Below are 27,552 nucleotides of genomic sequence, written 5' to 3'. Positions count from 1 at the left end.
GATATCCCACACTCCATCTGCTACAAGGATTCTCCCACAGCCTCTGAGGATTATACTTCATCACTTAGGACTTTTCCTATCTTTTTACAGATGGTATATTTGGGTTTGCTTCATTTTTAGTGCTTTTCTCTTCCATTTCTTCTCTTTCTCCTCATCTCCTTAGCCTATCCCATGCACCTTGGGTTACATTCCACTTTACCCAGATAATTATCCTGAACGCCCATCTGTTTTGTACATCACATTCCAAAGTATGATTTAACCCACCCCTCTTCTTTAAAATGCCTGATCTGAAAGTAATATCTCTAAATGCTAAAGGATTAAATCACCCAAAAAAACATATGAAAATACAAGATTACTGCATTGGTCTCAAAGGTGAAATAATTTATATCCCAAAAAATAAAATTGGTCACAAACTTGTCCTTTTGCTTTACTCTGGCTTGATGTCTGACCTGGCCTGTTTCCCTGTGATCTAAAGAAAGAATGGTGTCCTTTCCACCATTATAAAACAATCTGGCCTCTCTATAATTGCAGTGCAGCAGGACAATGAAAGTAGGTGGTCTATAGCCATACTCTCACACAGCAATGGTGAACTCAGTGCCATAAATATATAAGCCCCACTGGTGATGATCCCAAATTTTGGCACACTGTGAATTTCAAGCTTACCTCTTTACCTCAATCAGCGCATATTGTTCTCTGCGGAGACTTCAATTTGCTCAGGGTCATAATTCTTGACAGATAATCAGCATATCACCACAGACCTCAATTAATGTGTGACCCATAAACTATTGGACATCTGGTGCTCGCAATATTGATTACACATTTTTCTTTTCCCCTCATAACTCCTTCTCTAGGATTGACTATGTTCTTCTTAACACTGGTCTATCTCAAGACATTCTGGACTCCTCAGTAGAACCCATTTTAGTCTCTGACTACACTACGCTGCTATTATGGTCTCTTTTAAATTCTCCCCCATGACCCCAAGAGAGGAGTGTTGCGCCTAAACAAAGAGCTCCTAAAGGGGACAGAATATAGTTGGGTAAAGAAACTTCACAATTCCTAAAAAAAAAATGGATGGGTCAATTTCATGTGCGACGCCCTGAAATGCACTACCAGGGGTTTCTGCATTAACCGGATGGCCTTAAGAAATACAGAAATCAAAGCTTCTTTGCTCCACATTGATGAGGCAATTAAAGAATAAAGTCTTTATACAGACACTCCAAGGACCTCTCCCTAATGGCAAAAATTAAGAGACTCAAATATCAATACAATTCCATTATCAGTAGGTGAGCAGATTTGGCAGTACAAGCCCAAAGTGTAAGAGACTTTTCTATTTAAATAAGGCTGGCAAATACCTAGCAGCATATCTGAAATTTAAACACAATGATTCTATTATATCAGCAATTGATGATCCCCAGGGCATTAATAAGACTAAAACATCAGACATCCTAGAGATCTTTAGATATTTTATGCCGCCCTTTACACCTCGAAGATCGTAGCCATGACAGATGCCTGTGCTTACTTTCTCAAATATACACCCATGAAATCTCTCTTGGATATTTAGAACACTCCCCTTTAACAAACCATTGCACCCTAGAAAAATTAGGCTCATTCCTGGGGGCTGAGCTCATCCTCTGCATGGACTTCCCATCAAATTCTATAAGTCCCTTCATGATTTGATCTTGCTGCCCCTTGAATCTTTGCTCCACCATTTTGCAGTTACTGGTGCTGTTTCTGGCTTGGCAGCGGAGACTACCATAGATGTCCTCCCTAAAGAGGGGAAATACCACATTGATACTAAGAATTATAGACCCATATCCCTCCTGAATATGGAGGCAAACATTTATGCAAAAATCCTAGTAAAATGTCTAAAAACTCCTATTCCTAAATTAATTAATTGATCTAAGTCCAGGTTTGTCAAAGGTAGATTGGCATGTGATAATACTCATTTGTTTAGTCACATAAGTGAAAAATCTGCTCTTCCCCATTCTCTGGCCACCATAGCGATTGGACTGGATACTGAAAAGGCCTTTGATAAAGTGTACTGGCCCTTTCTTGAGATATCTTTGGACTGTTGAAATGTGTGTAAATCCTTCTCCCCAATGGTTATGGCTTTATATGCTGCTCCCACTGCTAGAATAAGAATTTACAGGGCCCTCTCTTCCCCCTTCTCTCTACATCAAGGCACTTGTCAGGGCTATCCTCTATCTCCCTTCTGTTCCTTATGGCAATTGACCCTCTATTCATTTTGATTAATTAGTCCCCTGATATCAGTGGTGTTGCTTTTGGTTTGCATGCATTTAAGAAAAACATGTGCAGATGGCTTACTTATTTTCTCAGAGACGCTTGACACTATAATCCAAAAGTACTTTACCTAATTCAATCCTGCACAGAATTTTCATGTGACACATTAAATAGAGACAAGATAGAGTTTATGCCTCTGAATGTCCACTGTTATTCTTCTAGCATTGGACAGTCCGGTCTTCCTTGGCAACCCAAAATTATAAAGTGTCTTGGTATTTGGTTTTCTAGTAATCTCTTAGAGTCAGTAGCTGTTAATTTCGATAAAATTAAGGACCAACTATCTCCTTGGTCACCAAAAGTTTTATTGTGGTGGGGGAGATTAGAAACTTTGAAAATAAGTATTACGCCACTTGTGATTTTCCTGGCCATGATGCTTCATGTACGTTTATCTTCATTTTTTTTCCACAGTGAATAAGTTATCTTCAAGCTCTCTATTGTCCAATAAAAAAACCAGAATGAATCTTAAAAAGCTAAGATTGCCACACTCGATGGGATGATGTGATCTCCCCAACTGGTTTGATTACCAAACAGCCTTTCTTGTCACAGGTGACGGATGTTGCTTGATCCTCAGTCCAATAAAGCAGTTCCCTGGCTCTTGACAGAAAGCCATTTTATCTTTCAATACTCCCCACTTGTGGCGCTAGCAGTGAACACTCTGGTGTTGCCTCATTCCTCCTGTATTTTCCTTGATACTATTCATGCTCTTAAGATGGTGGATAAATCTTCGTCCTCCATCCTATTTAAATCCTCTGTCCCCTCTTTACGGAATAACCCCAAAACAGCATCCGCTGTCTCAGTCATAATAGGCCCTGTTTGGGCCGTCAAAGGTTTCAACAGGGCATCCGATCTGTTGTAAGATGGCATCCCACTATCCTTTCCCTCACTCCAGGAGAAATACTCCTAGTTCAATATGGACTTCTACAGCTTTTTAAAAATCAAAGTGAACTTCTCAAAACTAGGGGCCAGATGTAGGTATAAAGCAAATTGCGACTTGCAATTTGCGAGTCCGAGCGACTCGCAAATTGCAACTCGCAATTTTCTATGCAGAACGGTGTCTCAGACACCGTCTGCGAGTCGCTATGGGGTCACAAAGACCCACCTCATTAACATTAATGAGGTGGGTCGCAAATTGCGGCCCCATAGCGACTATGGGCACTCACTGACATGGAGGCCAGCTGTAGTCAGCAGACCTCCATGTCCATGACTGCTTGCTAATAAAGCAGTTTTTTTTTTTCCATGTGTAGCCCGTTTTCCTTAAAGGAAAACGAGCTGCACTTAAAAAAAAAATCCGAAACCTTTTGTTTCGGTATTTTTTCAGGGCAGGTAGTGGTCCATTGGACCACTACCTGCCCTGAAAAAATATTTTGGGGTCCATTCACAAAGGGGAAAGGGTCCCATGGGGACCCCTTCCAATTTGCGAGTGGGTTACCATCCACTTCAAGTGGATGGCAACTGCGACTCCACACTGCGAGTCGCAAATAGGAAGGGAACCCCTTCCTATTTGTGAGTCGGAAATGCATTTTGCGAGTCGGTCCCGACTCGCAAAATGCATTTCTGCATAGGAAACTCCGGTTTGCGACTCACAAACAGCAATTTTTGCCGTTTGCGAGTCGCAAACTGGTTCCTACATCTGGCCCTAGGTTCTTTGCTCCTTTCAAGCCTTTTTCCTCTTCTTCAACAAATGAATAGAGATGGTCACATAACGTCCAAAATATACAAAATATACAAAATTCTTCATAGCCCATTGGTTACACCATCTTCACCCATTAAAAACGGTGGTCTAAATCTTTTCAAATGTCAAATCTTCCTATTCCAGACTCTAGTTGCATACTTACCAATCTTCTTAGTAATAAATAGATTCCTTCTCTATCTCAGACATGTTTCTATACTGCACATTTCCTACTTTGGGCACTGTCTAGAATGTTAAGCTTTTCAGACAAACATACATGCTCATGGGAGTCCAAGTACAGCAAACATTAATTGCCAAAAAGATGGAGTTGTGGCAGAGGATCATCGACAGGGTCAACGCAGTTGGCACATACCCAAGCACAAGAGAGGACATCAGAAAGAGATGGATCGACCTAAGGTGGAAGGTTCGATCCATGAGGTCCAGGCAGAGGAGAACCAGAAACAAGACTGGCGGTAGGCCCCCACCTCCTTCCCTTCAGTTGACATCCTGGGAGGAGAAGGTCCTGGACATCTTGCATCGCGAGGGCCTGACCGGCATCAACGGAGGGCTCGACTCTGGTAAGTCAGCAATACCCTTACACCCCAACCACATATGCTCAGCATGACTCCCCATCCCTCTCAAACCCACTGCAACCCGCCCCACTGGCCCCATCCCTAACACCCTGCACCACTCCCACCATCCCTACACACACACCCCTAATGCTTGAATGTCAACCACAATGTGAACATCCACAGCACCCACAATCCTAACCTCATCAATGTGTGCAGTGCAGCAGATGTCAATGATAGCACTGGGAAGCTAATTGAGCCAGTGCATGCATCACAACAGGGACATAACAACTACAGTCACACAACTTACACCTACCGTATCAATCCACAGGTACCCCTGCCAATGACACCCTGCAAGGAATGCAAGGCTCAGACAGCCCTCCCAAAGATGAAGGCCCCAGTGGATGTCTGTATAAGGACGATTTGTCTGGGCCATCTGGAGTAATTGGACAGTCCACCAACGGCACACCCATCCTGGACACACCGGAAGACCCCTCCCATGTGGCAACACCACCATTGCAAGACTCTGATCTCCAAACCTGTGCCCCAGGGATCCATCAATCAGAGGTGTGCCCCATACTACAGAGGCCAGAGTCAAGGGGACCCACCCTAGACAATGAAGGCCCTGCTGCTACTGGGAGTGGGCACACTGTGCCAGGCGCACAGGCACAGGGGGCAGGGGTAGTGGGAGGGGAACCATTGGCCAAAGGTCAGGACAGCCACACCAACTAACTGCCCAGGAGAGCCTCAACCAAGTCCTGGGTGTATACCAGCACACTCAGGACACGGTGGCCCAAATCCTCGCTACTGTGCAGGAGACACAGTGGCTGCAGGGGCAATACCATCAGAAGGCCATGCAGCAGAAGCAGGCCCACAATAACACCATGGCCTCCATAGTAGAGGTGCTTAGCTTCCTAACCACAGTCAATCATGAATCCACCACCCACCAGCAGGCTCAAGTACTAGTCACATCCCATCACAGCCCTCCACGTCAGCGGAAGCCAGTGGCATGGAGGCTCTGCCACAGGACTCGCAGGACACCAGCACTCCGACCCCTGTAGCTGAGGAACTCCCACGCAAGTGAGAGCATCCAAGTAGACATCCAGCCAGACATCATGGCCAGACCAGGATCACCGCCAGGAAGTGACCCTCTCCTGAACATTCTCCCTTGTGTGTCACTGTGACACACTGTTGACTGTCCACTCCTATATTTCCATCTAGCCATAGCCAGCACACTGGACGTCGGACTACCTACAGCTGGACTCACCACTCTGATGATCTCTACCGCCATGACCCCACTCATCACCACTCACACTTGTACATACCAAATAAACAACAATTGAGCACAGTTCATGTCTACTTATTTATTTGTCATGAGTACACATGGAACTGGCAATAAGTGTACAACTGCCAACCCATCGCCCAGTACATTCATGGGAGGGTGACAGAGGGGGGAGCAATATCCCAGGAGGGTGGACGTGTAGCATGCAGTGGCAGGACATACGTGTCAATGGAGGCAACAGGCCAAGCGGGGACCACAGAACACCACAACATTGTCCTGAAAGTAGAGCAAGACAGGGACAACAATCACTGTAGGGGTCACAGATGCCAACTCAACACAAATGCACTGTAGGAACAGGAATCCATTGGAGATATGCCAGTCAGGTCCACAACCATATGGCCGGTACCTACACAGATTAACAACACATACCAACCAATTGGTCCAACCCGCACAGCACCCAGCGCCAGATCTGAACCCAAACCCACTGCCACCAGCAACAATGTAGCACTGCCACCCAATGTCGAATCAGGATAGATGCTGCACACATGCAACCACACTGTGTGACACACACATAATACCTGCACTGGCAGCTCAGGGAACATACTACATACACATTGATGGCACCAGTGCACGAACACAACAGCTGTCTGACTATGGGCCTGACCTGTACACTGTGATTACCTAAGTCATGGGCACATGTGACACCCCCCCACCCACCCAGAGCTGCAACCAATAGTCTCAGTGGTGACAGACAACAAATGGCACCAGGGCAAGGCTCACAGTTGTAGAGGACACATACCACACAGTTAACACATACCTGCATCTCAGCCAAAGTAATGTTGAATCAGCTCTGCCCTGGAGTCAGCTGCATCCTCATCATCATCCTCTTCTTCACTCCCCATGTCCCCTTCATCAGTCACTGGCAGAGCTACCCCATCCTCTGCTTCCAGCAATGGGATATGATGCCTCAGGGCCAGATTGTGCAGCATGCCACAATGATCTGGCACACCTTCTGTGGGCTGTAGAGCAGGGCACCCCCGGGGAAATGCAAACAGTGGAACCTGGCCTTCAGCTGACCAAAGCATTTCTCAATGACCCGTCTGGTACAACCATTGGCCTCATTATATTGTCCTCTGCAGCTGAGGTTGGATGCCTCACAGGTGTCATGAGGCAGGGCAGATGGCCAGAGTCACCTGTGTGTATAGAGGGAAGAGGCATGTGAAGACCGGGAGGGCAATAGGGCAGGGACACAAGGGTTCAGAGAGGTGAGGGCCGCACTGGGGTACATACATATGCTGGGAAACATACGACGAGCCAGGCCTAGTCCCTCTGGAGTGGTGCCATCATGTCTGGGATACAGCTATCCCGGAGGATCTATGAATCATGCACAGAGCCTGGGTACCTGGCCATCACCTGGGAGATGTACTGGTCGGCGAGACACACCACCTGCACATTGACCAAATGAAATTTTTTGCGGTTTCTGTACACCTGTTCATTCCTCATGGGTAGCACCAGGGCAATGTGAGTGCCATCAATGGCCCCAATCACATGTGGGACATGTGCCACATGGTAGAACACAGTTTTGACAGTGGCCAATTCTGCACTTTGGGGGAACCAGATGTAGCTGGACATATGTTTAATCAGGGCACACAGTACATCTCTCAGGATGTTGCTGAACATGGGCTGCGATATCCCAGCTGCGAGGCCCACTGTGACCTGGAAGGAGCCTGAGGTAAGATAGTGGAGGACTGACAACACCTGCACTGTGGGAGGGATGGCATTGGGATGGCCAATGGCAGGCAACAGATCCGGCTTCAACTGGGCCACCAGTTGCATTATGGTCATACGTTTCAGGCGATAGGTCTGGATGATATGATGCTCCTCCACAGTGGTAAGGTCAGCTAGGGGCCTGTACACTGGTGCATTCCTCATCCTCAACCGTGCATAGTACCTGAGAACAGGAGAAAGTTGGTAAAATATTGTGCACCAAAGACGCATGATGCACTAACATTCACACACATTACACATTGGAAATGTAAAATTGTAGCAGCCATTCTGCATGCGTGGGACAGGTGGAAGTGAGATCATCCCGCCGGCGTAACACGTCATGGCAGTAGGCGGTCACGACTGCCATGCAGCTCACCATTGGTTCACACTGTTGCCAATGGGAGGCAGGAGCCAATGGTGATCGCCGCCAGCGGTGATGGTGATGTTTGCGGTGGCCGTGACCACCATTTCATGTGCTCATGCCCACTTGACTCCTGAACCTCATGCATTGAAGACCTCCACTGCATGTGCTGCTGTGTACTGACTTTAGTAGCCAAGATGCCAAGTCCTGCAGGAGACAGGGCCCCAGCCTTCAACCTGGATGAGTTGGAGCGGCTTGTGGAATGGGTCCTGCCTCTGTATGGACAGTTGTATGGCGCACCAGAGCAGCAGGTGAGCCCATTGTCATTGTCCTGTATGTAAGGTGTGTGCATGAGGATGGGGGCCTTGGTAGGTGGCAGTGTTAATGGAGCATAGACATTGTTGGGGGGCCTAAGTCTACGTTTACTGACGACGTGTGGGTGTAGAAGTGTGATGTGTGCTGTCCACTACTGTCCCAGGGATGGCACTCTACATGACTGTGTCCTTCTGTCTGTGTCACCCATGCAGGTCAGCGCCCATCAGAAGGAGGGGATTTGGCATGCCATTGCTAAACATGTGCGGACCCTGGGGTCCGTGCCTGGTGGAGCACCCACTGCAGAAAGTGGTGGGAAGACCTGAGATGCCAGAAGGCCGCGGAGGTCCAGCTGGGGACATCCTCCCAAGGGAGGGGTGCCCATAGGACCCTGACCCCCCCCCCCATGGCCCACATATTGACGGTGGCCTACTCTGAGGTGGATGGGCGCTTGATGGCAGCACAGCAGCCACATGGGGGTATGCACTCACACTCACTTGCAACATATGTTGGCATGGTGGCTCTGGGTGGGCACCATTGGATAGCTGTGTCGTGGATGGTAGGTACAATGATGTCCACTATGGATTGTGTCCATATGGGCAGGATTTACATCATAGGTGTAGTAATGCCATGCGGTCAGAGGTAGCAGGGCAGACTCCTTCAACTTAGGAACTGTTTGGCCACCTACTTGCCAGTTTGCCAGATGTGTTGGCCAGCACATGGCAACAGAATCTTTAGACCTGGGGTGTCCGGGCATTGTGATTGGTCCTGGCCAACCACTGTGCCAGGGGTATATCCATGACCTCATTCAGCTGGCAGGCACTGCATGTATAGTGGGGTGGGTGCACCGAGTGGTAACAATGCTACTTGACAATAGCCAAGGAGGCCAACCAACTAGCGGTGCAGGATCCTGTTGGGTGTGCAGTCCTTTGCATGCCTTTCTCAATGACCATGGGTAGTGGGCAGGTACTGAATAGGTGTGGAGGGTATGACACTCCTTATGTAGATCTATGCATCAGTCAGACCATCAGCGGTTGACATGTGCATTGTTTCGGTTTCCCCCACGGTGCTGCCAAGTTGTAGGATGTTCAGAGGTGGGCATAATGTATCATGGCATGGCATCAAATGCTGATGTTCTACCTGTGTGACCTTTGTGTTGGGGTTGACCAATTGCACACTGTCCCTCGCTCTCTCCCTCCTGTCCTTCTCTGTCTTTGTATGCATGAGCATCATCTGGTGAAGGAGAAGGGGCACCGGTAAGTGGGGAAGCTGCAGCCCACGGAACCCAGGAGGCTGACACCAGCAGAGCCGAGGTGACCAGTGGGACGGAGGGCAAGGGGAGTTCCACAGGGGAATCCAGATCGACCACTACAGTTTCATATTCCTCCTCTGATGGTGGCTCCCTGGTGGTGGCGGACCCATCTGGGACCACCCCAGCACCATCCTTGTCTGCCACCCCCCTTACTAGCACCACCCTCCCTATAGCTCCCCACCCTGTTGCCGGTTCCCGTTCACCCAAGAAGGTGGCCATCTCCTTCGCCACTGGCACCTCTGCCCCTTCCTCAGTCAGCCCTGCTGCACTCATTGAGGAGGCTACTGACCTCCTGAGGTCCATCTTTGTGGAGCAGACAACTATTGTGAATGCCATCCAGGGACTGGCATCCCAGATGCAACAGTGCAATGCGTTCCTGGAAGGCATTCAATGTGCCTTGTCTGGCCTACACAGATCGTTTCAGGCTCTGGCCTCCTCCTTGATGGAAGTCAGTGTCCGTTCTTCTTCCGTCCCCCCTCCAGCTACCTGTCCCCAATCCCACATCCCTCTCCCCTCACCCATACAAGGTACACCTACTGACCCACATGCATCCACATCAATAGACATGGTACTCAAGGACAGATATAAGTACCACAGAAACCACCACCACCATGCACACACTCAACCGACACATGCAGACATGACAATGTTTACACCCTGCACTGACCCTGAGCTACCTGCCCCCTCGCAGTTGATACACCACTCACACCTGCAGTTAGCATCACGTCAGTCACTGATCCTGCTATATGTGCCCTCTCTGCCACCGTCACCACATCTTCTGACCCCCCATTCAAGCACCCAATACACCACTGGCGCAGACCCAATGACTGTCAACACACCCACATGCAGCACATCCACCCTACCTACAGACACCACCTTAACATACACTCACACTTCCCCCCTACCATCTCCCTGCAACCCCTCCCCACCTTATCCCAGTACATCTCAAGGCACACACTCACCCACCCAACCGTCCCCCAGCATACACATTTCATCTACCCATGCACCTGCACCCAAGACACAGCCACGTACACATCTCACAACTATACCCACTCCCAAACATCTTTCCATTGACCTCCCATGTGTCCCCACAAAATGTTTCCTCCGCGAGTTTTCCCCGTTCCCCACCACTGACCTAATCCCTGTTCCCCCCAAGCTCCCTGCTACCCTTCCTATGCCCCTGCTTTCCACATCCCAGTCTGCCACTGCCCCTGCCCCCCCAACTCCTACCACTTCCACCCATCACATCCACTGCTCCTGCTGCCAAACCCAAGTCCAAGCCCACTCCCTCCACTTCCAAGGCTAAGCCCAACCCCCTCCCTTGCTAAGTACCCCCCTCTGAGGGCAAGCCCGAGGACCCCCCCATCAAAGTCCACCCCTAAGGGTGCCCCCTACAGGCCCAGCGCAAGGACCTCCCATCCAAGCCCAAGGCCCCCTGGGACCCCTCACCCTGAGGTGCCTGCATTCCCCATTGATGGCCCTGCCCTGTTGAGGCCTACACTTTGCAGTCAGGACTCAATTTGGGGTGTCAGCTTGTGCCTAGTGTGCTCGGGGCACTATGGATTTTGGACTGGCTCTTAGTCCTGTTTGTTAATTGTTTATTGCACACTTTTGCAAATTATTACATTTATGTGGCACTACACCATTGGTGTCGATCTTACCTACCTAGTCCTGGCTTTCCTTCAACATGTATGTGTGGTGGTTGTAGGTATTGGCATGTATGCGTGAATGCATGTGTGTATGTGTGTGTGTGTGTACTAAAGTCGTTCCCTCCAGTGTTGTGGTCGCCATCGCTGGTCTGGGAGTTGCAGGGCCAGGTAGAGGATTGGGAGGAGTTGCAATTTACGTGCCATTGCACCTACAGTCGTGCCTGTGTTCCTGAAGGTAGGTGTTGCCTTTTATATGGTTCGTTTCCACCAGGCTTTTGATAGCAGTGGTTCTGCCCCAGAAATCCTGGTGGTGTGTAACCTCGTAATATGGTTGTGGGATACTGCCTTACTGCCAGGTTGGAGATGGCTGCTGCCTGGAACGCCAGCCCTTCCGCTGTGGCGGGCTGAACGGTAACTTGGCTGTGTTCTGCAGGTACCTTCCCGGGACTTTTGATATGGTGGTCTTCACTGCCAGGCCCGCAGCGGTGTGGCAGCCAAATCCACCACTGCGGTACACTGACTCCCACACTCGTAATGAGGGCCTATGTCTCCAACATGCACAAAAGGACTTACTCAATATTGTCATGCTAGTTATTTTCCCAAGGCATTTACTCCCTCCCCTTATAACAGTTTTCTGTTTAGGTTATTATCTAATTTGCTTCTTCCTTTATATTCATGGTTACTTTTTGCTGCTATTAAGTCTGCATATTATTTCTCCTTACCAAATGCAACTTTAGAAAATGTACTTCAAAAACTAATATGGTAATGATGACAGTTATTCACTTTGTTTCTCGAAATATATATGTGCATCTTTTTACTATTTTCTGTACTTTCTAAAAATGTAATAAAATATTTGGAACAAAAAAATATATACGAAGATTTGCCTCTTGCTTTGCACATTTGGTCATATCTCATTCATCTAATTTACATTTGCAAAATGTGTGATTTTCAGAGGCATACATTTGTTGTACACCCATAACAACTCTACCATCGTATCTAGTCTTGTGCAATGTGGTTATATGTGTTTTGACAAACAAACATGAAGAAATTGGTTATGGAAAATTATTTTCTTTAAACCATTCTTGATAAATGTTCTTTATGAATGATTTTCATGAGGCCGAGGAACCTAACCTGGTGAAAGCCATTCATGAAGAAATATTTTTATCCTAATTTTAGTCTATCTTTTGAGTCTTTTAAGGGATGGGCTCCCCCAATAAGCACCCGTTCTTCTAGTTTCCTTTCTAAGGGGGGATCTCCTCTTCCTTTCTCTCTGATTCAGCCTATCACCTGCCATAAATACCCTTACTGTTCCTTGTTTCTCTGCTTCACCATCCCTTTTGCTGCCTAATCCCTCCATTAACCTTTCTACCCTATAACATCCCATATAATCTATATCCACCCCTTGCCCTTCTTACCTTTGCTTTTTCCACAAAAATATTTTACTTTTGTTCAAACAGTTACTATGTCATTTTGACATTTCTCTAAAATGTGATCAGTTAAATTAAGTATTCTGCTAATTAAATCATATTGCAATGAATTGTGGCCCTTTGAGCATTCTTTTCTGAGTTTTTGGTATATTTATTAATTTCTGCAAAGGTTAACTACTGTTCATTATGTTTTTTGTGTTGTCAACAAATATATCTTTAGTGTTAACAAAAATACATGTATGTTTGTTTAATTTGCAATTTACATTTGATGTTGTATTGTACTCTTTTGTGGCTAACAGAAAATAAAATCAAGTGAATCTTCAGAACTCTTTTAAAAGGACAATATCATATGGTATAAGGTTGCCTACATTGTATGCATGATTGTTTTTGTGGTGGAAATGGCACCTTCGTGCACAAAAACAATCCCCTGAGGATTTTGCCTCTTTCTATGTGTGCTGCAACAAGAGGAACGGGGAGAAATAACCATATTTCTCCTTGTTATGCCTCTACTGGGGAGGTGCATCTGTTCAGTGCATTCCCAGGTTTACCAGTTCTGGTAAATCTGGGAATGCATCAAAACCAATGGGAGTTGCGTGGGAACACCCATGCAACTCCCACAGGATACCTCCCTAGCGCAGAGTATGGCAGCACCATGATTTGTGCTGTGTTGCTTTACTACAGATTTATGGAGCCAATAAGGGCCATGCAAAGTAGCCTTGCATGGGGTCATAAATCTCACTTAAGGTTTGCGTCGCTCATGTACCACATTGCATGGTGCAAACGCAATGCAAACTGGGTCATTAATAGGGGCGTAGGAATCTAAATTAGGCTAACAGTTGGTTAGCAATCTGGAGGAAAAAAGCTAAGTTCCATCAGCCTTATGAACTTTCCTTATCTTGGGGCTATTTCTTTAGAGTGCTCAAGTAGAGTCAGCTTTTCTATTTATCCTCTCAGGCAACCTTTAATCTTTTCCACACTGTGAACATTTTCTACAAAATGAGTTGCTTTTTTAGGTCTTTGGTGTAACTTGTGTCCCTTCCCTCCTCATAATGGGCCTGATTCAGTTAAGCTAGAAAATTCAGAATTGTACACTTGGGCCCTAATCACGAGTTTAGCTGTTATATATCACACCTGAAAAATAACAATATAAGGAGTGCACCTTTTTTATTGGGTGCGATAAATGACACCTATTATGAGTTAGTGGGGAATAACGTGCATTTTGATGTTCAATGCACGAAAATCCACAATATGGTAAATACTATATGCTTTTCCCTTGTTAAATTTTGGAAGTTTGACATGCCAAAATTCAACACAATTCAAAGAAGGTTGAGGTATTCGATAATTGTCAGATGCGTTAAATACCTAGCAAATTGCAATTCTGACCTGTGCATAAACAGGGCTTACACACAGGCCAGAATATAACGACCAACTCTGGTCAGGGTCTTGTTAAAGTTACACACTTTACTGAAATTGAAAACAATTCCAGCAGTACTCCTGTCAACACGAGATTATCAAAGATCATGAGGCTATCACAGATTCCTAACAGTACTTACAAGGAAAACCTTTCTGCATAAGGAAAAATAGCAATTTTGTAATTCAATGACTGGATTTGTTGCGCAAAAGTCTATTTACGCTTCTAAACTTTTTTTGTTTCTTCACAATATTTTCCTCAAGGAGAAACCACTACCATCAAAATACCTTACCTTTTAGTACCCTGAATAATGTCTTTGTCTGTTACAGAAGTACATATCTAACTGTCTTGAAGTTTGGCAACTGCTTGTCAAAAATCAAAAACTGAAATTCCCCAGACCCGCCTCCTTTGTGAAGATTTACTCACCCACATAATTGTTTCCTACTTGTAGAATTGTAAATTTGCGCTTTATGATTCCCTCACACAGATGTATAAGTAAATGATCATAGCGCCTCAGTGTGTAAGTTTTTTTGTGAATTATCGTACTGTTAAATGTTAACTAGAAGTATAAACATATGAGCAAATGCCATTCATTCTCTTTCAAACACATCTTGAGATACATCTAATTAATTACAATTCAAATGTTAATTGCATACTCTGAAATCAAATCTGTCTCCTAGAGGTGCCAGCAAACCTGCCAAGATTATTGGAGATGATTTCACTTAGTCTAACACCTATATATCTATGATGTTTATCTGCATTATTTGTCATATACAATACTGATAATTCACAATGCATGACAGAAAACTCAGTTGCTGAAAAAACATTTTTATTGTGAAATGTTAATTGTGTGCTCATTTTATGAAAAAGCAGCTATTTAGATGGGTTCCAGGAACTGTAGAAATTATTCTACAAATGGCTATTTTGAAGAGACTCATACAGTAACATGTGTGGCATTGGGTATAATGCCACGTCCTCTCCCTTGTATCATGCAAATACAGTTTCAAAGAGGTTAACAGCTCGCTGAATTGATAGTATGTAGAGAAGTGAAAAATTCCTTATTTTATTTTCCATGTATTCAATTGAAAATTGAAAATGGTGGGCAGAGTTCATCACCATACAATCTCGACCCCCAGTGGTCAAAGTCCATGGCCACATACCCTTGCTGGATGATGCAATAAACATTATGAAAATACAAACAGAAAATATCAGACATAATTGACTGTGTGAATAATACACAGCCATCAGACTCAAAGAGGGGCAAATCCAATTATTGAGAAACTACCACTTCAATCCAGTGGCTGTGATACTTTTCTGACAAGTGGAGTTGGACCATGAAGTTTATTTTCAAATATTGTCCCTAATGTAAACATAATTGTAAACCTTCCAACAATTATAAAAGTTAGTCACCAATAGTAGTCATAGTTTGAAGATTTTCATTTTCAGGAAGTGTCCAGTGAATTATTACATCTGCTGAAAATGGCTAACAGTTCCAATATTACTTTTTTTTATATTCACAGCATGTAATCAAATAAAATGTGCTGCATTATTGGAAGCACGGATTATGATATTGGTTCCAGCAGCATTGAACTCCATTGATGTAAAAAGCCCTTTTAACACAGTGTACCACTCAGATAATACCAAACGATACCCTTGAAATGGAATTCTGCCTGTATCAGCAGTGTGGTGACTATTTCTAAAGAGCAATCACAAACGTATGTGATTGTTTCCAACTCTGAATGTTGTACAACATAAGTTAGAGGAACAAAGTTCATAAATTGACTTTGCAACATGTTTTTATTGTAATGAGGTCTTTTAGGGAATAAAAACTGTACAGTATGACCTCTAGGATACCCTATTCCACTTATGTTTTGCATATGTTTCTCAGAAGTTGCATTTTCCTTTTGGACATAGAATCAAGATCACATTGCAAACACAATGTTTTATTCTAGAATGATGTTTAATTCGAGGTTTGTGTTTTGATAGGAATTATTTAAGACAGGCCATATTTTTATCCTGCTAACTATTCCCAAAGTAGGAAACTAAAAATCTGCATTTGATGTAAAAAACATGAATATAAATATGCTTATGTAAACATTTCTTTCACTTTAAATTAAAAAAAGTAAAAGAGGACATGTAATAGGCAAACCAAATGGGACAAGTAATGTAAGACACAAGGTGACATGCAATATTTCAATCTCTGAATTGCATTAACAAATTCCAATAGTTCCCTATGAAACTGCGTAGTTTTATTTGGATTTATAAGTAACCACTAATTTGGGTGAGTACGAACATATGGAGGGTCCAATAGATCAACACGTGTATTTTCATAACCATTAAGTTTACATTGATTGTTTCTATTTTTCCTGAGAAAAGTCATTGATGTTTACTGAAAAGTTTCCCTTTGACTGTACAAATAAAATAAGGCAATGTAGAAGATTGTCACTTTTTTTTTGTTTTTGCTATCAGAGGTCAACCTGTGGAGGCCCCAGTACCACCAAACGCCTCCAGGTATGGTTATGTTCCTTCGATCTCCTCTTGCTGCTTGAGGTCCGTTGGATGCCAGTCAACTTACTATCCCTTGGCCTATTTAGAGACAAGATGCATGCCAACATATTGCACGATCCAAATGCTGTTATTTCATGGAAGGTAAATGTTCCTTTCACAATCTGTGAGAGCCTTCCTTGTTTTTGACACATTTTCTCATTTCCCCATCATGTTCCCCATTGTCTTTCTTTCTTTCTTTCTTTCTCCCTTCCTTTCTTACTTCCTTTTTTTCTTCCTTTCTTTATTTCTCCTTCCTTAAGTTTGTTTCTTTTCTATTTAGCCTGACAGGCAGTATGAAATCCTGTGACCAAATTCGAAGTATAGTTTCCATAATTCTGGAGGAGTGGCATCAAAAGGCCATTTTCGCCATTAATCCTTAATTTGGAAGGCAGTGTAAATTTCAAAATAAGTAATCCCCTGGATACTGTGACTGAAAAACCACTGCTACCCAACAATAAGAGACATAGCTCTTATAATAATTTTGTGCTTTTTTAATCAGACAAAGTCAACTGAAACCCACCATGGGTCCCCATGGATCATTTAGTCTTTTCCCTTGTCCATTTGATCATAGTCTCTGGTGATCGGTACAGGAATATTAATTTGGCATACAGATCTTCCTCTAATTCCAGTTCTCCAGTCTCTCGTACTAAGAAGATGTCTGTACACAGCTTTAGTATTCGGTCAACATTTGGTAACTCTTCAAACATGATAGAGTGTGAAATCCCGCTGAAGAACTCCCGTACAAACTTTCCAATCACCAGGACAACGGAGGCATACAACCCCATAATTCTATGGAATAAAGAGAATAAAGAGTTTTGAGTTATTTAGAGACTTGGTACAAAATAAAATTGTTCAGTTTACAATGCAGAATCATGGATGGGAGGAATTGTTGGAATATATTTTTACTAACCCAGATGAACAACATACCAAACCATCAGCAGGGCCTACCTTTCAAACTCTGTCCAGCTTTTAATTTGCATGTTTTGAAATTTGTTGAAAAGAGAAACAACCAAAAGGTATGCTAAAATATTCTCCTTTGATTACATTGTTGGTTAAATTAAACTTGAACATGTTGGAGAGGGCATTCTTCAAAAGTACAGGTGTGCTGACGTGAAAAAGAGCTTGATCCCAAAGTTTGGTGTAAGAATTTACTCTTTTTGTACCCCTGTCTTAATCCTGAATTACAGGAGTAAGGTGCAAGGACTTGTGCCTTATTCCCTGCTTACTTATGGAATTCTGAAGTACAGCTTTCAACACAAAGGCTCATATTTATGGACATTTGATGCAGGGCAGTGCAGCAAATCACCTTGCTGTGCTGCCCTGCACCAAAGAGAAGGGCAGTTATGTGCTGTATTCAATACGGTACATTCCTGTCCTTTCCCACTGTGCTGGTATCATTTTGACATTCGTTTTGACAGTCGAATGTCAACGCAGGCACCCTTGCACCACGGTGCAAGGATATCTACGTTGTAGGCAGGATTGTTTTGTGCACCTTCCTGAACAAAAACAATCTTGGGAGTTTTTTTTCCTCTTTCTATGTGAGCTGCAGACTGAAGTGGAAAAAACGAGGACAAATGAAGATATTTCTCCTTGTTGCACCCCCCCGTGGAGGTGTAAGGTTTTAGTACATCCTTGGGTTTACAAACTCTTGTAAAGCTGTAGTGTGTCAAAATCCATGGGTGTTGCATGGGAACACCCACCACAAAGCCCATGAAACACCTCTTTGCACAGAATAAGGCAAAGCAGCTATTTGACCTGCCTTTCCTTACTCCATATCTACGAGGCCATTCAAAGCCATGCCGAGTGGTTTTGCAAGGTCTCATAGATATGAGTGCAAGGTTTATGCTGCCATCGTGTCACAAAAAGTGATGCAGAGGGCACACATATATGTCCCAAAGTGTAAATGCACTAGAAAAAGGTGTTCAGATAATTGAATCATGAAATCACAAATATGATATTTTTACAAATGAAAATACAAGCAGCAGCGTGATTGTTTTTTGACAAAAAGAGTTTTGAAATGGTTGGCATATTTCTGGTATATTTGGTAGCTGGATGCCAGCACTTTGATGACATTTATAAACGTTTTCCAAAAACAAAAGTGGCGGTTTACATTTGATATTATCTGTGGCGTTGCTGACTATGGGTATACTTAAAGGGCAATCTGAAGCTGTTCTTAACTGTTCCTAATTTTTTTTTGTTTTATTGCATTTCTGTTTGTTGGTATTTAAATTAGTGTGCAAAGTTGTGAAGACTCACAGGTCACACTCTATGCATTTTCTTTCCACAAAGGATTGAGTAGGTAAAGCTCTTCAAAGTTAAAAAAATGGCTACTCAGGTCAACTGTGTAGCTATGTGGAGTGGAAATAGTGGGATCAGTCCACTGTGCTGCTTTTGGGGCCTCAGCGTAAAGAATTCCCCTTTCCCCTTGATCACTTTATGTGTGTACATTTTCAGTGTTGTGTGGTATTTCTTGTGAAATGAATGGAATTTGTGGTTCCCGCACCCTATGGTCATCCCCATAAACCACATACCCTATGTCACCATAAACTCTGTCTAGACAATGCTCTCTTTGCCTCTGCTCTGATAAATTGCAACAGCAACCAACATTTAGTTTGTATGTTCTGTGAGTTTGAACGTATGAGAGGCAGAACAACCACATTTTATTGAAACCAATTGAGAATAGGTTTGAATATATTTTTAGTTATAATAGCAATTATACTAATGTTTATAATGGATATATGGTTTATTTCACAAAACATTTAACCTATATAACACTTTTATAAAAACACACTGGTTCCTAGTAACAATACTTTAGATGCAAGGAACCAAATGGTGAATAGCATTTATTCAAAGAAGTTTATGAAAAACTATTTCAACACACATAATGGCACAGTAAATATTGGTTCAAAATAAACATGCTGGGTGCTCTCTTTAGAGGTGATATGCTTAAGTGATAAATTGTGATGAACAAGTGAATCAACTAACACAAAAATAGCACAAACCTTTGCAGCAAATTCTCAATACTTATATAGTGTCCATATTTTTAAAGTTGATATACCTATTTGTATATATACATATATTGATATACAAATATACATATATAGTAAACACAGTGTTGTGTTGTTATAGTTAAGTCAAGTCACATTTCCCATAGGAACAGCATTTTTTACACAAAGCTTTCCAAAACCGTTTAGCCACCTCAGCTCATTCCTCAAAAGTTTTGGGGTGATCCATCAAGTGGGGGCCTACAAAAGGGGAGGTCCTAAAACACCTTTCTCATCAAATTTCCATAGAAATTCTACACAGCCATACAGAAAAAAAGGCTGAGCAGAATTATGCCAAATTTAGCAGTAAGCTAGATCTTTACTCAGAAAGTGTGCTTTTAGTGCTTTGTTGTAAATTTGTTCAGCCATTTTTGAGAACTGAAGGTACAAACGTTACTGATATTGAGACAGTTGGTCCCACAGGAACCCCATGGGATAGCAATAACAAAATAGAGTATTCTGATTGGCAGAGAGTGCCTTTTTTCCAGTTGACTGCTTTGGTGCTGAGGGACTGGGAAGGTCTCACAGGACAAGATGATCTGGTCGATTGGTTGGCACCAACTGAAGAGAAATGTATTGGTCTGCCTTACAAGACTTGGGGACTCGAACCCCATGTTCAAAAGTTACCACAGTTGACTCAAGTAACTATAACTTGTGCCCTCGCAATGCACTGCTTACGACCTCAAATATTAGAGCAATCCTGACATGTTCTTTGACATAATTGATAACATCATTGACAACTAATATGACATCATTGATGCTATCATTTTGAAAGCTCAAGTTATAGTTACCTGAGCTAACTATAACTGTTTAATTTCAGTGTTGTGTTTAGTTTGGGATGCTACGTTTTAATTGACCTTTTCACCAAACTATAATTTCACTGTAACATCTGTTTATTTAGTGAATATATGTGTGTGTTTATATACTTGTATATGTGTTTAATACTCCTGTAGAACTCCTTCACAAATCTTAAATTCCTTTGTGTGTTAGCCCCAAAACATCTATAATGAAAATGACATGGCAATATTCAGGGAATTTTCATTCATAGTGGGCAACTGGTACCAATAGAAAATACTGCACCCTCTATGTATTTTTTATTAATAGGGAGATGGACATTTTGAGGGCAATCTAAAAAGGTATTTATGAGTGCATGCAGTAATACTACAAGTGTGAGGAATGATCAAACGTGTAGTCAATTCAATTTATTTATTTCATGATTTGGAACTCCATAGAGGTCCACATACATAGGAGATTCATAAGATACAATATATAAAATAAAGATGAAAATCTGCAGTAGAATATAAAAGATGAGTTATCTGTAAAATTCAGTACCTCCAAATCGCTGCCCAACAAACATATACTACAAAGTCATGACCATTCAGGGCTTCAATGTGTAAAGTGCATCATTCCTAAGAAATAACTTCTATGAAGTGCTTTTGAATCTCAACCCCTCTAGCTTGTTTCACAGTGCAATCCCTATAAAGTGCATCACAATATGCAATACAATTGTTTATTAGGAAAATATATTCTTATAAAATCTACCAATAAAATCAATATGAATTTAAAAAGGACTTTAAAACTTGAAAGTCCTAAAACAAAATATTAATATTAATATTTCATTTGATGGATTATACATTGATTCCAAAGCATATCCTGCTGAGTGAATGGTAAATTTCAGATAAAGCAGTTTCAGCCATTTTTTCCTCATTGTAGCTAAAGAGGGACAAACAGCACATGTTTAAAATCCTGCAATTTGACATAAATTACAGATTTTGGAATATCCATCCCAATTTGAGGTTAAGTCTTTCAATGGCAGCCTGTCTAATCTCAACAAAATATAGAAGCGCCTCACCCCATGTGGTAAATTCCAAGATAAGTATGGTTGAGCATGTTTAAAGATCACCGATTCAGTTAAGGCCACCAGAACCCTCTTTTGGTGACAAAACTTGATGCCCAACGAGAAATATTTACGCATTATAGCCTCTTTTAGGCTCTTTTTAAATAAAAGTGGCGGTAGGGATAAAATAAGGTCAGAGTCAAAATCAAGCATTTGCAAAGAAACGTTGTAATTTCTAAAGAACTGTGATTTTTCTCTTAGCGTGCCAAAAATGTCTTTGTATGCTAGATATCTTACAGTAGATTCCGTTCTGTTTGCTAGGCAAAAAGCCCTCTGAACCACTGCCGCTAGGCCCTGTACATAGGCACTCTTAATTCCAAATTCAATCCTTTAGTTTGCCATAGGTGCCACGTTATTACAGGAAACCAAGCGTCTTAAAATCTGCCCTTCTGACTTATTTAAAAACTCCCATTTGGAAATCTCTCTGCATTCTATGGTGTACAAGAGAAAGGCCGGGACCTTTGCTTGATAAACTGTCAGTAAATGAGTAAAATGCCACCAGCCGACTGCATTATAAAATGCCATTAAACCTTATGCCTGTGAAAGAGCCTTATTGACATTATTACGTATATGATCTTGGTCACTGAGTGAACAGGATAAGATTTTCCCCAAGAAGCAATTACTTTTTACCCGGTCCAACTTATGTTGACCCGGGGATCAAGAGAAGATATGTTTTTGACATCATTTTTTCCCTAAAAAACATACCATTTGAGACTTTAATGCATTAATTTTTAAATGATGCTTCTCAGTATAATAATTGAGCAGCCAAGCGCCTTTTTTAGACCTTTTGGGGTGAGATAAATCACCACTATATCATCAGCATATAAAAGGCAGGAAATCGGATGCCCACCGATTTTGGGTGCAAAGCCTTCAGTGTTCCTTAAAGCGATAGGAAGATCATGGATATATAATGACAAAAGCAGCGGTGCCAACAGACAATCCTACTCCAATAAAAAAATTTGTGGGGTTTTTAAAGACAGACCCTGCTCTCGCCGTAAAAGAACTTTACACCAAGTGGAAGAATGCAAGTCTATGACCAAACATAACAAATTTGCTGGGATTTCCAAATTAACTAATTTGTTCCATAGGATCTTATGATCTACCCTGTCATAAGCTGTTGTGAAGTATATAAATGCAGCATTTAGCACTCCACCCCTGATCTGCACATATTTTTCATTTCAAATTTGCATTAATAGGATGTTATCAAAAGTATTGTATTCCTTCCTAAAACCTGCTTGTTCCAAGGGAAGGATTGAGTTTTCTTCAACTCATGACGTTTAGTGCACAAGTATACTTTTAGCAAAAATCTTGCCAGCTGCATCCAGCAGAGCTATTTGATGATAATTTATAGGTAACGATCTGTCGCCCTTTTTATACAGGGGAACTATGACACTCCTGAACCAGACGCCGGGACTATACCTTTTAGGTAGCAGAAATAAAATACTGGGTAGAGGATCCTTGCCCAAAGCAGAGGTTCTTGTTTAATTACTGCCATAGGGACCTCGTCAGAGCCCATTGCTCCAGAAGCCCACATTGACCTTATAAACCCCTCAATCTCAATCATTGATGGGGGGCCGTAACTATCAGATTCAACCCTACTACTTATAATCAGGTCCATTTTACATGGCTCAGTGTCCTGGTTTTCCACCTACAACGAGAGTATATACTCCCTCCTTTCTGCCTCGGCTATCAGTGGGGCAAGAGAGGATTTATGAGGCCCACAACCTTCAGACATGATTGTCCAAAATCTGCTGGCATATTTAGTCATGGCAGCTTCCCTTAGGGCTACCCACCTCTGTTCAGCCTCCTCCTTGCTTATGCCTATCTTAATTCACACTCTTCTCCTCTTTAAATGGGAAATTATTCTACTCCTATCCTTTGACTCCCACACATACTGTAGCCTTACCAATTTATTGATTCCCCTAATCAATATTAAAACAGGTAGCCTTCATTTCTTTTGTGGTGGCTTAATACATTTTGGCTGACCGCTTTGCATTATGTTTTCCATAAATTCAGTAAACCAGTTAATGTGTCCTCACTCCATTCATCAATATGTCTCACGGTCATTTCAAGCAATTCTTTCACAGATAATATTTTTGAAGGAGACCAATGGATTCTACCTGTTTTCCCATTAAAGTTGATATCCTCGCTTTAAAAATTCCAGGTCTGTATTGAGGACAAGTGAAGCTTTTGTGTGAGACTAAGGCCCTCATTACAACCCTGGCGGTAAATCCCACTTACCGCCGTGCAGAAGACCACCAACATAATGCTGCGTCCGCGGAATTCCGCTACAGGTATTACGACCCACAGCCCGGAATCCGCCACAATACAAACATCCACACAAGTCCGTCACACCAAAGGTCAGTGATAAACTGGCGGTACCAAAACCGACACCGTCAGGCCAACAAGAAAACCCCCACACTATCACGACCCACAAATCAACGCGGCGGTCTTTCAACCGCGGTAAACCATTGGCAGTACACACCGCAGCGCTCAAAATACACACACATACACAAAACACAACCACATAGGACAACTCAAACTACACACACCTGATACACATACACACACTACACCCACACACCCAATCCAATATAAAACACACACCCACATCACCCACAAACCCTTACTACCAGAAATTTGAAAGCAGGCCAGAGAGAGACACTACCTACAACAACACCAGCATCCACAGACACACAACACCTTCACTTACACAACATCCACGCACCTCAAACAACACACACCAACACATCCACTCACACATCACAACAGACACCACCTCACACATCACCCACACCACATCATGGCACCCCAAAGACACCCCAGGTTCCCTGAGGAGGAGCTCAGGGTCATGGTGGAGGAAATAGTCCGGGTAGAGCCACAGCTATTCGGATCACAGGTGCAGCAGACATCCATTGCAAGGAAAATGGAGCTATGGCGGAGAATTGTCGACAGGGTAAACGCAGTGGGACAGCTTCCAAGAACACGGGATGACATCAGGAAGAGGTGGAACGACCTACGGGGGAAGGTGCGTTCCGTGGTATCCAGACACCAGATTGCTGTACAGAGGACTGGCGGTGGACCCCCACCTCCTCCCCCACAACTAACATGGGAGGAGAAGGTCTTGGCAAGTATGCATCCTGAGGGCCTCGCAGGAGTAGCAGGAGGACTGGACTCTGGTAAGACATATCTTTACTACTTTATCCCCCCACCTCACCTGCATGCCATCACATACTCCCACCCTTACCCTCACACCCATCACCCAACAACCCACAGATACCCCACCAACACAACCCACACATCCCAAAACCAATCCCTGCATGTAACACCAATGCATGGACACCCATCACCCAAGCCTGTCCAGTACAGAGACTCACCCAGGCCCCAAAATTGACAATCACACAAAGGCAAATACAATAATGCAAGCACAGGAGTAGAGGGTCACTCACCCATGGCACACACAGATACAATAACTATGCATTTACACCCCAACAGGACCCCTACCCAACGTCACCGGACAGGAGGTGCCAGACATATCCAGTTGCCCCACAGAAGAGGCCCACAGTGATGACAGAAGCTCTGCACGCCTGGATCAAGATGACCAGCCCGGCCCATCTGGGACCTCAGGACAGTCGGTTCCCCTGCCACTGTCACAAGCCACCACAGAGCCTCCCCCCTCAGGAAACACCAGCACAGCACCCACCCAGCGGGCTCATCCCTCTGTCCCCAGGACACGTCAATCAGCAGTGTATCCACAACTACATGGAACCTAGGCAACCCCACTAACACAGGACGATCAGGGACCTGGGGGCAGTGGCAGTGGGCACACGGTTCAGGGGACAGAGGCACAGGATAACAGGGAAACTGGGAGGACTGCTGTGCGACAGGGGGAGGACAGGCCCAGGGAACCCACTCTCCACGAGGCACTCTCCAACATCATGGGAGCTTACCATCATTCCCAGGAGACCATGGCAACGGTACTGGCCAAGTTTCAGGAGACCCAGCGGTCACCATTGCAGGGGTGCTGGCAGACCTTCTCAACACCAGGAGGGACACAGTGGCACAACAAGGTGCCCCTGACACTAGCCTGGACGATGAACAGCCCTCCACCTCCGCTGGCGCTAGTGGACAGGAGGCACTGCCACAGGAACAACAGGACACCAGCACCCCACCCCCTGCAGATGGAGAACCACCCCGCAATCGGTCCCTGAGATCCAGGAACAAGACAGAGAACATTGCCAAGACCCCGTCAGGAAATGAGACCCCCCTGAATGTCACCCTTCTGTCCCACTATGTCACCCTGTCCATCCTTAAACTGCCATTGCTCCACTTCCTATGCTCCTTTAAACAATGCACATGTGAAACAAATAGACTGGACTCTGCCATGGACATTCCTCCACCATCACCCCAGCCCATTTTACAAACCCCTCCACTTATTTGCATAGGAATAAACACACTACAATCACAAAACAATCTGGAGTCAGTCTGTGCTTTCACAAATGTGTAATTTCAATAACTATGGAATATAGCAATGTCAATTTACATGTTCACATACCAATGTAACACAGCTGTAGGCCAGGAGTAAACAGAGCAGAGGTCACCCAGATCTGTGAAATTGAAAGTCAAAGTGACAAGTCAGGGTCCATACACTGAATGTAAATGACAGACTTATGCTAGCTCAAACAATAGTATAAGATGTGGGAAGCAGTGACATCTTCTTACCTGTGTCTCACTGGAAGTATTGCATGAAGATGTTGTTTCGGTTGTCGATATCCTTTTATTCTGCCTCCTCTTCTTCACCTTCCACAGGCTCCACACCTGCCACAAGACCAACATCTGGCCAATCCTCCTGCAAAAAAGGCACCTGGCGTCGCAAAGCCAGGTTGTGCAGCATACAGCAGGCCACGATAATCTGGCACACCTTCTTCGGTGAGTAGTATAGGGAACCACCGGTCAGACGGAGGCACCGAAATCTGGCCTTCAGGAGGCCGAAGGTGCGTTTGATCACCCTCCTAGTTCACCCATGTGCCTCATTGTAGCATTCCTCTGCCCTTGTCCTGGGATTCCTCACTGGGGTCAGTAGCCATGACAGGTTGGGGTAACCAGAGTCACCTGCAAATGTCGAGGGACAACTGTTAGACACACACTAACCCTTAGGGACAGCCCCATACCCAGACACCTATGTCAACTGTATTGGGACCTTGGCCTCACCTATTAGCCACACACAGTGCCTCTGGAGTTGCCCCATCAAATAAGGGATGCTGCTATTTCTCAAAATGGAAGCGTCATGCACAGAGCCAGGATATTTGGCATTCACATGGGAGATGTACTGGTCTGCCAAACACGCCATCTGCACATTCATCGAATGGTAGCTCTTCCGGTTTCTATACACCTGTTCATTCCTGCGGGGGGTACAAATGCCACATGTGTCCCACCAATGGCACCTATGATGTTGGGGATATGTCCCAGGGCATAGAAATCACCTTTCACTGTGGGCAAATCCTCCACCTGAGGGAACACGATGTAGCTGCGCATGTGTTTCAGCAGGGCAGACAACACTCTGGACAACACGTTAGAGAACATTGGCTGGGACATCCATCATGCCATGGCCACTGTTGTTTGAAAAGACCCACTGACCAGGAAATAGAGTACAGACAGGACCTGCACTAAAGGGGGGATTCCTGTGGGATGGCGGATAGCTGAGATCAGGTCTGGCTCCAACTGGGCACACAGTTACTGGATTGTTGCACGATCAAGTCTGTATGTGACTAGGATGTGTCTCTCTTCCATTGTCCACAGGTCCACCAGGGGTCTGTACATCGGAGGATGCCGCCATCTCATCACCTGCCCCAGCCGACGTGCCCTATGGAGGAGAACAGCGAGCAGAGAGTCATCCAACACTGAGGTATCACAATGTGTTATATGCAGAAATGTCATCAAGCCGCAATGTGCCGGTATCTGTCTATATTCCCGGCCTAGATAGGTGAGACACAGTTAACATCCA

At 44.1% G+C, this 27,552-nt stretch overlaps 1 protein-coding gene across 3 annotated transcripts in view; it reads right to left on the bottom strand.

Moving 5' to 3' along the window:
- Nucleotides 1-14,872: 14,872 nt before the first annotated feature.
- Nucleotides 14,873-27,552, bottom strand: part of PIEZO2 (piezo type mechanosensitive ion channel component 2) — a 1,085,167-nt gene continuing 1,072,487 nt past the window's right edge. For all 3 annotated transcript variants that reach the window (XM_069216450.1, XM_069216468.1, XM_069216460.1), the window contains one exon: nucleotides 14,873-17,396. In XM_069216450.1, the coding sequence (XP_069072551.1) occupies nucleotides 17,144-17,396 (253 nt within the window). In that variant the 3' untranslated portion in view covers nucleotides 14,873-17,143. The remainder of the gene's footprint in view (nucleotides 17,397-27,552) is intronic.

This window comes from Pleurodeles waltl, chromosome 2_1 (assembly GCF_031143425.1).
Source record: "Pleurodeles waltl isolate 20211129_DDA chromosome 2_1, aPleWal1.hap1.20221129, whole genome shotgun sequence".
NCBI lineage: Eukaryota > Metazoa > Chordata > Amphibia > Caudata > Salamandridae > Pleurodeles > Pleurodeles waltl.
The sequence above is the reverse complement of the archived record's forward strand: the minus strand, read 5'-3'. Positions and strand labels throughout refer to the sequence as shown.